Here is a 14678-nt window from a genome sequence, read left to right on the forward strand (position 1 = left end):
TTAACAGCCACAAAGATCCGGATGCTTTGGCAGTCTTTGATACAGCACCACCCCGTGGCTTACCAGAGTACAGCTACTGACATGACTGATTTAAAGAATATACGATTCTGCTTTTACACGTTTTTCAATAAATATATATTAAAATAACATGTTCTATACATTTTTGTATCAGCTTTTCAGACTGACTTTTTGCCATCCAAATTCTCGTTTTATGTTGTATTTTTACCACGACAATAAGCTGTTGTATTGTTTTGAAGTATAACTTAAGAACTAAATGTTATTTATAGTGCCAACAAATTCCCGACAAGCTGCTTTGCGAAAAGCGCGTGTTGAAGGAATATGGGTCTTTTCCCCCTGAACTTCTGCTCTCAGGCGGAATTCGTGCATTGCCTGCCTCCTTTGTTGGTATTACAAGTCCCTAACATATACCGTTAAAGATCGATCCTAATCTCAATCACCAAACCCCTTAATTTAGAAGTATAATACAACGCAATCTCCATTAATGTAGTTTGCTTGGAGAAGAATAGGCCTGCAACTGATATCCAATTGCCAATCAGTCCATAACCCAAATATATTTGATGTATTATCGTAAGGACTAAGGAAACCAGCTAAATATTCACATCTGAAAAGTCACAATCAGTTAATCTTTGACACTCTTGCTTAAAAACGACTTAAACGATTAACCAATTATCAAAGTAGTAAGCAAATCGTTTCAATTGTGGAGAATTTCACCTGGGAGGCCGAATTCGGGGCCAATAATCTTTCGCTTTCGAGGAGAGTGTCGCTTAATTTTGACGTCACACTGGGGGTCCTCCATGAACTGATGTCTCCACGTGAGTGTATCAACAGCATGATGGCTGGCATGTAAATTCAGCCCTCGACTTGTTGTAATTTTATGAAACGACAGAGAGTTGGTCTGCATCCGAAGGTAATTGGAAACGCTGAGTGCTTTAATTCTGTTTCTTCCCCGCGTTGTGGCAGATCTTACGTCCCCTGCTGCCATTAACTTATTTGTTTTGGCTGCAAGTCAGTCAATCCTTCCTCCTAGCTCCTTTGACAGCACTTTATGAGTGTAACTGCACCGTTCATGTCGCACTGTATCACTGATATTTGCTTCTATGTAGTTGTGTAGCAGATTTCTTATTTCTCTCAGTAGCAGGAAGACGATGGCAACGGTCCGCAAGAAGGTAGACAACCGGATTCGTGTCCAGATAGAGAATGGAGTCGCTCTGCAGCATCGGACCATGTTTGTGGTGGTGGGAGATCGTGGGAGAGATCAGGTAATTTATCAGTCCCCGTTCTCCCAGGCCAGTGTGCCAGTCTCAGTAGCAATGGGCTTATTATAATATTCATTTGTGTCCATCTAACTGTCTGTCACACAAGTCTCCTTGCATTTGACATCAAACCAATCCAGTCTGTCTCTGATCCAGGTTGTCATTCTGCATCACATGCTGTCTAAAGCCGCCGTCAGAGCACGACCCTCTGTACTCTGGTGCTACAAAAAAGACCTAGGATTCAGCAGGTGAGTGTAAACTCCCCTCCGTGATTTAGCTGTTTGCCATTTATTGTGTCGGAAGGGAGAAAGGTGGGGTCTGATTTGTCATAAATGTCGTACAAAAACAGCAATCGGAAGAAGCGCATGAGACAGCTGCAAAAGAAGATAAAAACTGGGACACTGAATCTGAATCAGGATGACCCGTTTGAACTCTTCATCGCTGCAACCAACATCCGCTACTGTTACTACAACGAGACACACAAGGTCCTGGGAAACACCTTCGGCATGTGCGTCCTGCAGGTGAGTGTCTCCTCTTTGGCTGCAGACCAGTGGGTCTCAAGATATATCAAAGGGGTCACGAGTCACAGGACAAGAAAGATGTTTAATTTTATCGAGTCCGAAAAAAGATTGTGAACCACTGCTGTAGATGAAGTTGATGCAGCCAATAAATTTGACTCTCTTGTTTTCTGTGTCACACAGGATTTTGAAGCTGTCACTCCCAATCTCTTAGCGAGAACTATTGAGACCGTAGAAGGAGGTGGTATAGTGGTGTTACTGCTGAGGACAATGAACTCTCTCAAGCAGCTGTACACTATGACTATGGTAAGTCCATAACCTGTTCCATCTCTACACATGTCGGACTGTTTCCTAGTGAGATGATTTGGGATCATTGGGGTCTTGTTTTCATCCAGGACGTGCACTCTCGATACAGGACTGAGGCTCATCAGGATGTGGTGGGAAGGTTCAATGAGAGGTAAGGGCTCCTCTGGCTTTCATGGGATTTTGAGTGCATCATAATTTAACAATATTATTAATTTTGTTCTGCTGTTTCTAGGTTCATTCTGTCGCTTGCATCCTGCAAGAACTGTGTTGTCATTGACGACCAACTCAACATCCTGCCAATCTCCAGCCACATGGCAAACATCAGGCCCGTTCCCCCAAAGACACAGGTGACTATATTACATATAGTCGTTCAGTCGATTAGTTGATCAACAGAAAATGTATCAGTTTGATAACTGATTGTTCGTTTAAGTCAATTATCCAGCCAAAATGAAGAACGTGTAATGGTTCCAGCGTCTCCGATGTGATGATTTCTCTGTTTATTATCATTTTAAAGTAAATATCACTGGGTTTTGGACTTTTGGTCGAACAAAACAAGCAATTTGAAGAAGTCGCCTCGGGCTCTGGGAAACTGACAGGCCACGTTCACTTTTTCTGGCGTTTTATAAACTAAACAATTAATCCCCAGAAAATATTTGATAGATTATTGATAAGAAAAGTAATCATTACATGCATCCCATTTGCACAACAAAAAAAGCAAAAAGCACAATTCACTGCTTGTTTGTACAAAATGTAGATCACACATTACACCCGTTTCAGCTTCTCTCCACCGGCTCCCTGCCTCTCTTTTAGGACTGATTTAAAACATTTTACTCTTATCATACAAACCATTACGTTTTCAGGCTTCTTATTAAATGAGTTTTTACCACTTGAAGGAGCCTCAGGTCTTTAGAGCAGGGACTTCTAGCTGTTCCAAGATCAAGGATGAAAACTAGAGGTGATTGCTGTTGTTGCTTATAGACTTTGAAACAACCTCCTGAAGCCAAAGTAGTGCACTTTTTAAAAACGCATCTTAAAACTCGCTTATTTTCTGTGGATTTTTCTTGATTTTCTAACTTAATATTTTGTGGTTTGTACAATTTGTGTCCTTGTTGTTATACTGCTTTGTCTGTCTCTCTTTTTTTCTCTTTCTTTTCTCCCTTCTATAAAGCACTATGTGTTGTGAAAAGTGCTATACAAATAAAGTTTATTTGCTTGCTTGCTTGTTGGCTATATGCTAGCTCCCTGATTTCTGACCAGTTGTCTCATCCCCTTCAGGAGGACGGTTTGTCTCCACGAGAACAGGAGCTGAAGGATCTGAAGGAGTCTCTTCAGGACACTCAGCCTGTGGGTGTGTTGGTAGATCGCTGCAGGACCATGGACCAGGTCAGGACCTCTCTTTAAAGAGCCACTTTACACATTTACCAAGTATAACGTTTGATGAATGCACCAATGACCACCAAGATCATGATGGCGTTCTTGAGAAATTACACCTCAATAGTCATCCCATTTTATATCAGTCAGTTAATAGTTTGTGTTGTCCTCTAGGCTAAAGGAGTGCTGAAGTTCATTGAAGCCATCTCAGAGAAGACTCTGAGGAGCACGGTGGCCCTAACTGCTGCTCGTGGTCGAGGCAAGTCTGCAGCACTGGGGCTGGCTGTCGCTGGAGCTGTGGCTTTTGGGTACAGATTAGTTTTATAACGTCATACAAATATATAACAGTTTTGTCTATTACATTGTCTTGAATTTGTGCTAATGATTGTCTGACATTCTTTACAGCTACTCCAATATCTTTGTAACCTCACCGAGCCCGGACAACCTCCATACCATGTTTGAATTCATCTTCAAAGGCTTTGATGCTCTGCAGTATCAGGTAGGCCACCGGACAATCTTTTCTGTATTTGCGACATTATGTTCGTGCTGTGAGTATGTACCGCTTCATATCAACCTATGGCATTTGTAGGAGCATCTCGACTATGAAATCATCCAGTCTTTGAATCCAGAGTTCAACAAAGCTGTGGTGCGGGTGAACATCTTCAAAGAGCATCGGCAGACAATCCAGGTAAACAAGAGCAGACCACTCTTCTCCATTTCCTGTTATCTACAATAATAAGTGAAATACACATATCTGACCTTCCTGTTCATGTGACCAACAGTACATCCACCCAGGTGATGCAGTGAAGCTGGGCCAGGCTGAACTGCTGGTCATTGATGAGGCTGCAGCCATCCCTCTTCCCCTGGTTAAGAAACTGCTGGGGCCTTATCTGGTTTTCATGGCTTCCACCATCAACGGGTCAGTAATAGGGCTGGATGATATTCAGCGTCTGAATAACACTACACACAAGGACATTTTGAGAAAGTATTCTGAGTAATATGGATTTAATTACCAGTGAAGTAGAAGGAATAGTAATTATTTATAGAGTTGTAAGAAACAATTCTTTTTATTATAATTCCATTTTTGAACCAGTAATCCACAACCCAAAGATATTCAGTTTAATAGAAAAATAAGAAAATTTGCAAATATTCACACTTGTGAAGTTGCAACCAGTAATTTGTTTGGGGCGATCAATAAATCGCTTTAGGATAACAGCTCTAGTTATTTGCATTTCTGACCACTGTTTTCCCTCATCTCTGCAGGTATGAAGGCACTGGGCGCTCTCTTTCCCTCAAACTGATTCAGCAGTTGAGGCAGCAGAGTGCAGACAGTCAGCAGAACATGTCTGCAGAGAACAGGACCGCCAACACAGCGAGGCTAGCAGCAGGTAGATATCTCAGTGTTATACTGTGTGTGTGTGTGTGTGTGTGTGTGTGTGTGTTCTGTGTCTATCATCTGTCTGACTGCTGTTTACTGCTCTCCGTACACAGCTCGATCTCTCCATGAGGTTTCTCTCCACGAGTCCATTCGGTACGCTCCAGGGGACGCTGTAGAAAAGTGGCTGAATGATCTGCTCTGTCTGGACTGTCTGAACATACCCAGGCTCATTTCTGGCTGCCCACTTCCACAGACCTGTGACCTGTATCCTTGATGTACTTTAAAGGACTTAAAGTTACCCCTTGTCTAGACCAGGCCTGTCACACCTGATGCACATACAGTATGTCATACAATAACATACATTTAAAGAAAATAATAATAACCCAGGCTACATGTGTGGTAGAGCAGGAGGGTCAGTATTAAGATGGTGTAAACAGCAGCATTGGTTAAAATGAAAGTGTTCCTCTGGCGACATTTCAGTGAACACAAACATGTAGAGTAGGGCTGCAACTAATGGTTATTTTCATCATTGATCAGTTATTTCTAGATTAATCGTTTGGCTTAAAAAAACCAAACACAACAGATATATGCCCATCACAAATTCCTGAAGCCCAAGGTGACGCCTTCAGATTGCTTGTTTCAGCCGACCAACAGTCCAAAACCTAAAGATATTCAATTCACTATCAAACCAGACAAAGAAAAACAGCAAAACTTCACATGGGAGAAGCTGGAATTAATAATCGATTGTTACCTGCTAAATAAGACGGTGTAGTCCCTCATTCGTCCAGGAGTGTTCTATCGTAGAAAAGGTTTCTGTCGTAGTCATCTGGACACTGTTTTCAGAATCAAGACGTTTCGGCTCCCATCCGGAAGTCATTCTCAATTGTGAAAAAATTGGACGGGAACTGGAAATTTAAGCTAATCTGAGTTACATAAGCCCCGCCCTCAGGAGGGAATCTGCCTGAGTATCTGTTAATAGCTAGTTTCACCTGAAACTGACCTGATAGTTTCAAGATGGCCCAGTGATCAGTAATCAGGCCTACAGTGATGAAGTAGATGCAGCCAGAGAACAATAGGCCTGATTACTGATTTTTCACAATTTTTTCACAATTGAGAATGACTTCCGGATGGGAACCGAAACGTCTTGATTCTGAAAACAGTGTCCAGATGACTACGACTGAAACCTTTTCTACGATGTTACCTGCTAGTTAAGATGAACCAGTAGGTATTTTAAAAATGTATACAAGTCAGAGGTGCAGCTACATAGATTCAAACCCAGTTCAAAAATCAATAAGCTGTCAAAAACCAAATTAGTGCTCCAATCACATCTCCACTTCAAATATTTATAAAGATATTACTAACCTTGGAGACTGCCCAAATCTTTTTATTTTTCTACTGCCAGTCAGGCCTCAGGTCAAATCAGGTTTGAATTGCAGCATATCGGATTATTCTCTGTAATAAATCTGTATTATTTTTGTATCACACTGTAAACAGTGTATCTAAATGCGTATTCACTGATTTTGTCTGAGAGTGACACACTCCTACAGACAATACGTGAGTCTAAAGCAAAACAAGTTGTAGTTTCTTCTGCGTTTGTCCTGAGCCCACACTGTCCAGATATTACGTGAACAGAGACACACTGTTCTGTTACCACAAGGCATCTGAGGCTTTCCTGCAGAGGCTGATGGCTCTCTACGTGGCATCGCACTACAAGGTGATATTATTAGTTTGGAATCAAGTAACTTGCTTTTCCTCGAGGAACATAATGTCCTTCACGGTGTTGTGTCGTCTTTGTGTTTATTTGCTGACCTCAATGTTTTCTTGGGATCCAGAATTCACCAAACGACCTGCAGATGTTGTCCGACGCTCCGGCCCATCACCTCTTCTGCCTCCTGCCACCTGTTCCACCCACACAGAACTCGCTACCTGAGGTCCTCGCTGTGGTGCAGGTAAGACACTCTGGACCCCTCATGAAATTCTCTTGTTTTTAATGGGCACAAGAGTGATGGCCATTCCATGCATTTGAAAGCAAACAACTGTGGCTTTATTGCAAATCTGTTGTAATGTAATGAGTTCAGAAGAAAGAAGACTTTTATATACAGTAGGTTACTCTTTGACCTGCTATAACTTCCACCAAATCAGCCAGTCCTTTATTTACACAAGCATTCAGAGACAAGCTCCACCCTTTTCATTTTTCTGCCTATTGTGACAAATCAGATGGACTTGTCTTACTGTACTTGTTCTCCATTACATACATTTGTTCTTCTTTGGTCCCTCAGGTGTGTCTGGAGGGAGAAATATCTCGGCAGTCCATCCTAAACAGTCTGTCCAGAGGAAAGAAGGCCTCTGGCGACCTCATTCCCTGGACGGTGTCAGAACAGGTACACACTGGTCGCAAAGCTTTTGACAAAATCATTACAGCTCATGTTTCCACAGTGCAAACACTAATGATCTGCTATTTGCTTTCTAGTTCCAAGACCCAGAGTTTGGCAGCCTCTCCGGAGGCAGAGTGGTGCGAATAGCTGTCAATCCAGATTATCAAGGGGTAAGAACTTTCAAAGGTCTCAGCGTGTGTCCAGTTTTTAATTCATCTAGACAGACTGTATATAACTGGCTCATCCTGTCCACCAGATGGGCTACGGCTCCAGAGCTCTCCAGCTGCTGCAGATGTACTATGAGGGCAAGTTTCCCACCATGGATGAGAGCACACGCTCAAATCACAATGAGATCACCTCCATCAGCAGTGAGGTAATACAGTGATCGACATAAAATCTAACTATATTTGAAAGACCTCACATGAAGTGTAATTAGTAAATACAATTTAGAGATTAGGTTAGGCAGATTAAACACACACACACACTGCCCTGTTGTTGTCTAGGCTGTCAGTCTGCTGGAGGAGGTGATCACTCCACGGAAGGAGCTCCCTCCTCTGCTGCTGAAGCTGAGTGAGAGGAGAGCCGAGAGACTGGACTATCTAGGAGTTTCCTATGGCCTTACTGCACAACTGCTCAAGTGAGTTTCATTGAATATGGAGAAAGGGGGTCATAATATTTTTGCAGTTTTAGAAATGTAAAAAACTCTTTCTGCAACCTGACAGGTTCTGGAAGAAAGCGGGTTTTACTCCAGTCTATTTAAGACAAACCCCTGTAAGTATGAAAACATTTGGTCTTTTTATCGTTTTTGTACATTGTGCTGTTGTCACATGCTGTAATTACTGGTGTGGGTGGTTGTATCTAGAATGACCTGACAGGAGAGCACTCTTGTGTGATGCTGAAGGAGCTGAATACAGAAGAAGCCCCAGAGCAGAGCCAGTGGCTGTCTGCCTTCTGGAAAGGTGAACTCCCAAAACTTTTTTCCCTGTACTACCTCTGGGGATGTGGTTTGTTTAAACTTGTTATAGTCTGACTGAACAGTTTGGTTTTCCTCAGATTTCCGCCGCCGCTTCCTGTCTCTCCTCTCCTACCAGTTCAGCAGCTTCCATCCGAGCCTGGCGCTCTGCATCCTGCAGAATAAGAAGTCCAAGGAGGAGACGAGCAGTAAGACTCCTCTTCTAATTAACCTGATCAGATTTCCTCTGTGTCTTACAGTCCTGATCTGACTTGTCTTTGACCTTCACAGCTCTCAGTAGCTCCGAGCTGGCAGGCCATTTCAGCCCTTACGACCTCAAACGTCTTGAGTTGTATTCGAGGAGCATGGTGGACTACCACCTCATCATGGACCTCATCCCAACAGTGGCACGCATCTTTTTCCTCAAGCAGCTCGGTGACGTCTCTCTCTCAGCTGCACAGTGTGTAAGTTTCCCCTTTGGTTACGGTCGTTTCTTTGCCGTGAATACAGTTAATGTCATACTTGTTGATTGTCCCTGTTCTTTTCTAGGCATTACTGCTGGGTATAGGGTTACAGCACAAATCCGTGGACCAGCTAGAAAAGGAAATTGAACTCCCAAGCTCACAGCTCATGGGCCTCTTCAACCGTCTGATTCGGAAATTTGTGCAAGTAAGTCCATTCTTTAAATCTTAATAATCTACTTTAAAACTGATATAAAGAAGATGCCATAAAACCTTCATTTAAAACTATTGCAACAACCTTAATACCCTGCATTGTTCTGGCCTTTACTATCCTAGGTCTTCACCAGCATCCAAGAAAAAGCTATTGAGGCACAGATGGCGGCCACTAAAGACGTTTCCATGGAACCAACTGTCGGAAGCCTTAATGATGATTTGGTATGTGGTCAACAATTGATGGTCAATTCAAGTAATTTAAGCAAAAATATTTGCTGGTTTTATATATTGTAAATGAAATATTTTGGGATTCTGAGTGGTTGGGGAAAAAATAGGAATTTTAAGATGTCACCATAGTCCCTGGCAATAATGTAATCTGCATGTGACATTTTATAGACCTAACAATTTACTGGAAAAATAGTCAACATATTAATCATTAATGAAAAAAAATGTTAGTTGCATCCCTTCACCTTATGATGGGTTTGAAAAGAAAATGTATCTGTTACTAACAGATTGAAGCAGCTAAGGAGTTTGAGGAGAGACACAAGCAGGATGTAGAGAAAGTGAAGGAAATGGACCTGGAAGAGTGAGTATGAGACTCGGGAGTGGTGGCCTTGGTCATTAATTGTGTGTGTATAATTTTGAATAAAAAAAAAAAAAAAACATGCACAGGGTAATATTTGCTGTAGTTGTAATGATTCCATTTGTATTTACAGATACAGGATCCGTGGAGATGATGAGGAATGGGACCAGGTGTTAAAGAAAGCAGGGAACACGGCTATCGTCAGCATCAAGAGGTGCAGTGACATCGGGATCTTTGGCAATAGTATGTTTGGTTGTTGTAGAAACATGTTTGTAATGATATAACAATGTCCTACTCAACAGTGACAAGAAGAGGAAGTTGGATGGTGGGAACGCCACAGCAAGCAATGGGGCTCCCCAGCACGGGAAACTAAAAAAGAAGGAAATGCAACACAGCAAATTCAAGAAGAACAAGGACAAGCATGGCAAATTTGGAAAGAAGGCGTGACAGTAAACAATGCTGCATTGACATGACAGCATTTGGGCACAAAGCAGCATCAACATGGGCTGCAATTTCAAGAACTTTGAATATCTTGGATGGACCTGCAGATACTGAAAAGCACCCAAAAGGACTGGATTTTTACATTATGTCCTAACAAGTTCGTCGCTTTTGTTTATGTTGAGTACACAACTGTATATCAGCAGAAAACACACTTACACTTCTTGTACTAAATAAGTATTTACTTTCAAGTATTTCAAACATTTTCACAATATTTTAGAGTTCCCTTTTTAGTTGATGTCATTATTTCTACAAAGACTTGTAAAAAGTTAACGGAAAGGTTTTTTTAAACTGAAATGTGAGGTATATGACTGGCTTTAGGTTCTACGGGACGGGTCACTTGAACACCTGAGGCTGTATATCAATCCACTTCTGTTTAAGCTGCTGTTTTACAGTGTCTGGTGCGAAGATACAGTCTATGGCCTGTTGGGAGAGCTTCCATACGGCCTCACGACTGAGACCAAACGTGGAAGCTGCCAGCTGATATTCCTGAGACAAGTCTGTACAGAAGACTCCCTTATCATCAGTCTGTAATGTGACAAAGAATAAAAGTTATTCATGGTGAACTTCTCTCACCATTAAGTGTCATCTCAGGTTCTACAAAAATGTGTTTTTTTTCCTTTTAAAAAGGGATAGTCCACAGATTTTACACAATGGCAGTTTACTCGTCATGAGGAGTACTACTCAGCCTGTGAAAACAGTAGTTAGGCTTGAGACTTCAAATATTTTACAGAAAACCTGCGTTAAAGTGAGAGCATGGCATTTAACAAGCAGAGAGGTTGAATGACAAAAACTCAAATACCAAAAGTTGGCACTAGGGCTGCACAATTAAGTGAAATATTATCAAAATATTGCTAAGTGCAATTTCCAAATCACAGAAGCTGCAATTTTTTGATAAAAGGTAAAATGTGTGACAAAACAGCATTATAATGAAGTACTGTGGTGCTGCAGAGATTCCCTGGCCTACAAATCTTGTTCTCCAGATGTAAGAAAACATGTTGGTTTGGTACAACAAATGTCACATTATCATAATTTTTAGTTTCACTGCTTGTGAGGTGCGAAGAGGAAACTTACACAAATCACACTTGGATGTCCCAACTCATACCAGTACATGAAATGATGTTTGGAGTAACATGGTACAGTTTGTCCTTTGACATTTGATGTCAGACATAGCTCTGCAAGAAAAAGAAAGTTGAGAAATCAAAAACCAAGTTAACTTACTGTGCACACAATAGAACATTAATCGTTTCATCTCAGTCTTACCAAGTGGTACATTGTTCTTCACCACTTTGTCAACAAGATTTTGAGATCCACCCACTTCAGGATGCAAGAACGTGCCGTGACCAATCCTGTCTGGAGGAAGATTCAACAGCAAATCTGACTCCTCCAGCTGTGATGGTACCTGCAACAGTTTTTGTTGTAAAGTCAGAGCACTCACAGATAATGTGACTATAGATAACAAATAATATTGAAAATGTTGTGGTCATACTTCTGAGAGGTGCAGTGACAACTTCAGTCCATAGTTCTTGGCCCTCTGTAGAGCAGGAAGCAGATCTTTGCCATGGCCAACCTTCAAATGAAAACTAAATTCATTAACAGGAAGTACTGTGACAAAATCTAGCAGCAACACACTTATTTTTAATCTGACTGAATGATATTCCATCCAGATAGTTTTGGTATGATTTGCTGAAGTTTGGAGGCATTAACTGATGCTCAACAGCATTTTATTTGTGCCACTCAGATTGCCAAAAAGTTTGATTTGAAAAACTCATTTGTAGCAGCATTTGAAAACAGCAATGCTCTTCTTTCTTATAACATAAGAAACAGCACAATTATACAAGAGCAAGTGGTCTGTTTGAGAAATACACCCAGCAACTAACTGTAAAAAGGCAGAAACACCAAGGTCCAAATCATAGTTGCAAAAACTAACACACACACATTTTCTTTGGCACTTTGACCAAAAAAAAAGTCATTACCGCAGCTAGCTAGATGGAAAGATCACATGTCTGGTAAGAGACAAAATTAAATTTCATTATGCCTTTTACTTTCATTATGTTACCTTCATAAATGTATAGGAAAACTGACAGAACATTAGACTTGAATATCAAAAAGTTAAAGTACTTTAATGTTAAAGCTTGTCTAACTACTACCTAGTGGGTGTTTTAACTCTAATGCACAATATTTATTATATTCTTTACACAAGACTTGTTTTTTTCTACAAGCCCCAAACTGGCTGACTGACCGTTGGATCTCCACTGAGGTCAAGCCCCACCACCAAACCATCAGAGGACATCATGAACTCCTCAGCCAGCTTCACCGTCTCCATGGCAACTTCAGTCCCATTCCTGCGGTCAATCGCCACCAGAAACCTTCAGGACAAACGGTCACATTTAGAAGCATGCGCTACTGTGACCAGCACTCAAGTTACTGGGTCATCAAAGTAAAACATTATACAGCATTTTGGTGGTTTGATCACCAGCCAGTGACGGTGTCGAGAGTGTGTCCAACATAGCCACACCTTGAACACCTCACTCACCCGAGATACACTTCTGGACTTGATACACAGTGAACTAATAAAAGGCTTTGCCTACCTGACATCAATGTCCACTCCCTCGTTTTTACACTGCTGGATGGCTTTGATGACAGTTTCAACATATCTCCTTTTTGTCAATCCTAGGGAAAAAAAAGATAATAAACTTAATAACAATTTGGTAAAACAATCCTGAAGGTAAACTAAAAAAAAATCTAAATATTAGGCTTCATGTTAACATCCATACCTGTGTTTTTCTCCTCCCTTGGTGTACTTCTCAGTTCTAAATATTTCACACCATCAGCCGCAAACTCCCTGATAACATCTGTAGCCACCTGGAAAGAAAGAAAGGGAACATCTGTTACTAATATTCTGGGCAAAAAAAAGAAAAAAAAGAAAAAAACAACAAAAGCTATTTTTAATTTGAACAAACAGCCAATCCTCACCATCAGGATATCCTCCTCCGTGTCCACCAGCTGATGGATGACCTTGAAGACCTGAAAACACCTGCGGACATGCGCGCCATGTTGTTTTAATGATGACCCGTTTAACAAAGACATTTTACATTTTGTCTGCCTGAATACAGTTGCTTCCCATTAATCACATAGAAACAATTTTTACTCAAATATCCACTGACTTGTTTATACATGGCTTAGGTTAAGGAATTAAATAATTGATTGATATGACGACGAATTAATCATCAATTAGCTAGACCCGTTTGATTTCAAACAGCCGCGCTAGCTCTCATAATAAAACTTTGAATTACAGACAAAGTTATACACACTCATCCAGTGTCCTCCGCTGGCCTTTGCCGATAGCCGTCATGCTGTGTTCAATGTTGAGATGCGGTTTTCGGCTGATGAGTTTCTCGATGGTTTGGAAGCTGACAGAGCCGTTGAGGTGAGCATGAAGCTCCTGGCGACAGTCAAAAACGCTGACGTTAGCATGTAAGCTAGCTATCACAAACGTTAACTAACGTTACATGTACTCTCTTTAAACTCCTACGAGTCTTTCCACTTCTAACGCGTTATTAATTCATGTGTGACTTACCACTTTTGGCAGCTCCCGATAAAAGACATCACCCTTATTATCCATCACAAAGTAAAACAAAGCCTGAGATGACTGTCGAGCCCCGAGTTGTTCTCTGTCTGTCACATAACGCTGACAACCCGCCTCTGTTTTCAGTCTACATTTTCCTGTAGCACCACCAAGTGCAACAAAGAAAAAAGCCCCCGTTTTGTAGTGGGTTCCCACGTCAAGGTTCCGCTACTTCCGCTTTACTAAAAGTGTTGCAATCCCGTGAAAAGCTGCCTTTATACGTTCAAAAATGATATTGATGTGATGTTTTCTTTATGTGAATTGCAACTTGAACCCGTTTCTCCCTTATTCTGGACGTGCAGATTAATTCACAATATCTGGAAAGACATTAAGACCTATAATGTTATGCAATACGTTTCCCTTTCTTCAAAGATAGCCTATTATTTTTGGTTTCTTTCGACATGATTAAGACAATGACTCTTATTTCCTTATAAATGTATTTCTTTTTATGGCAAAATTTCATATTCACAAATGTAAATTAACTAACAAAAAAACATTGTTTGCTGTATATTTGAAGGAAATAGAACATTATATCAGAATCAGCTTTATTGGCCAAGTATGTGCACACATACAAGGAATTTGACTCCAGTTTCAAGTTGCTCTCTATGCACTTACACAGAGAACAATTTAAAGGAAGATAGAAATAGACACACAGCTTAAAAACAAGGACAACAAAGCTGAACAAAGATAGGTAAAAAATAAACAGAACTATTATGCACATACAAATTGGTGAAAAATGTGTATATATATATATATATATATAAATGTATAGAAAAAGCAACCGTGACCAACAACATACAATGGCTATATACAAGTCAAGTGTTCTGTAGGTTGTAAACAAATACAAATAGTGCAAAGAGAATAAATATTGATTGATATATAGCCACTATCTCACCCTCCTTAAATAATATAGCTGTCAAAACCATTCAAATCTGTAATACCTGTCACATTTTTATCCGGATTAACCCTCTTGCTCTCCCCCTTTTTTTTGTCAATTTTACAACAATTTTTATCCAAAACACATAAGATCTTAAAATATCACTAGATCCTTTACTTAAGTAAAACTATCAATACCAGACTATAAAAATACAAGTAAAAGCCCTGCATTCAAACGTTTACTT

The 14678-nt window shown here is 40.7% G+C and overlaps 2 protein-coding genes across 4 annotated transcripts; one reads left to right on the forward strand and one right to left on the reverse strand.

The window, feature by feature from the left end:
- The first annotated feature begins 768 nt into the window (after positions 1-768).
- On the forward strand, positions 769-10517 carry nat10 (N-acetyltransferase 10). Of its 2 annotated transcripts, none has more exons than XM_044192957.1 (29): positions 769-928; positions 1154-1280; positions 1431-1522; positions 1624-1795; positions 1976-2098; positions 2188-2249; positions 2331-2445; positions 3374-3481; positions 3644-3777; positions 3875-3968; positions 4059-4157; positions 4252-4388; positions 4733-4857; positions 4961-5111; positions 6465-6561; positions 6680-6796; positions 7127-7228; positions 7318-7392; positions 7479-7595; positions 7726-7859; positions 7945-7993; positions 8085-8181; positions 8276-8383; positions 8466-8638; positions 8724-8843; positions 8972-9070; positions 9361-9434; positions 9565-9645; positions 9734-10517. In XM_044192957.1, exons 2-29 carry the CDS (start codon positions 1167-1169, stop codon positions 9876-9878), a joined length of 3114 nt encoding a protein of 1037 aa, XP_044048892.1. In that variant the 5' UTR covers positions 769-928; positions 1154-1166; the 3' UTR covers positions 9879-10517. The 2 variants fall into 2 exon arrangements, with proteins under 2 accessions (XP_044048892.1, XP_044048893.1); XM_044192958.1 differs by having other exon boundaries at positions 1157-1280.
- Positions 10091-13671, reverse strand: adal (adenosine deaminase-like). 2 transcript variants are annotated; one of them, XM_044192962.1, is made up of 10 exons: positions 13510-13670; positions 13244-13374; positions 12906-12966; positions 12707-12794; positions 12521-12602; positions 12172-12298; positions 11419-11499; positions 11193-11331; positions 11004-11104; positions 10091-10457 (listed from the first exon to the last, which is right to left on the reverse strand). In XM_044192962.1, the coding sequence occupies exons 1-10, from the start codon at positions 13552-13554 to the stop codon at positions 10266-10268; spliced, it is 1047 nt and encodes a 348-aa protein (XP_044048897.1). In that variant the 5' UTR covers positions 13555-13670; the 3' UTR covers positions 10091-10265. The 2 variants fall into 2 exon arrangements, with proteins under 2 accessions (XP_044048897.1, XP_044048898.1); XM_044192963.1 differs by lacking the exon at positions 13244-13374 and having other exon boundaries at positions 13510-13671.
- Positions 13672-14678: the final 1007 nt, after the last annotated feature.

Source organism: Siniperca chuatsi, linkage group LG4, assembly GCF_020085105.1.
Source record: "Siniperca chuatsi isolate FFG_IHB_CAS linkage group LG4, ASM2008510v1, whole genome shotgun sequence".
Classification (NCBI taxonomy): domain Eukaryota; kingdom Metazoa; phylum Chordata; class Actinopteri; order Centrarchiformes; family Sinipercidae; genus Siniperca; species Siniperca chuatsi.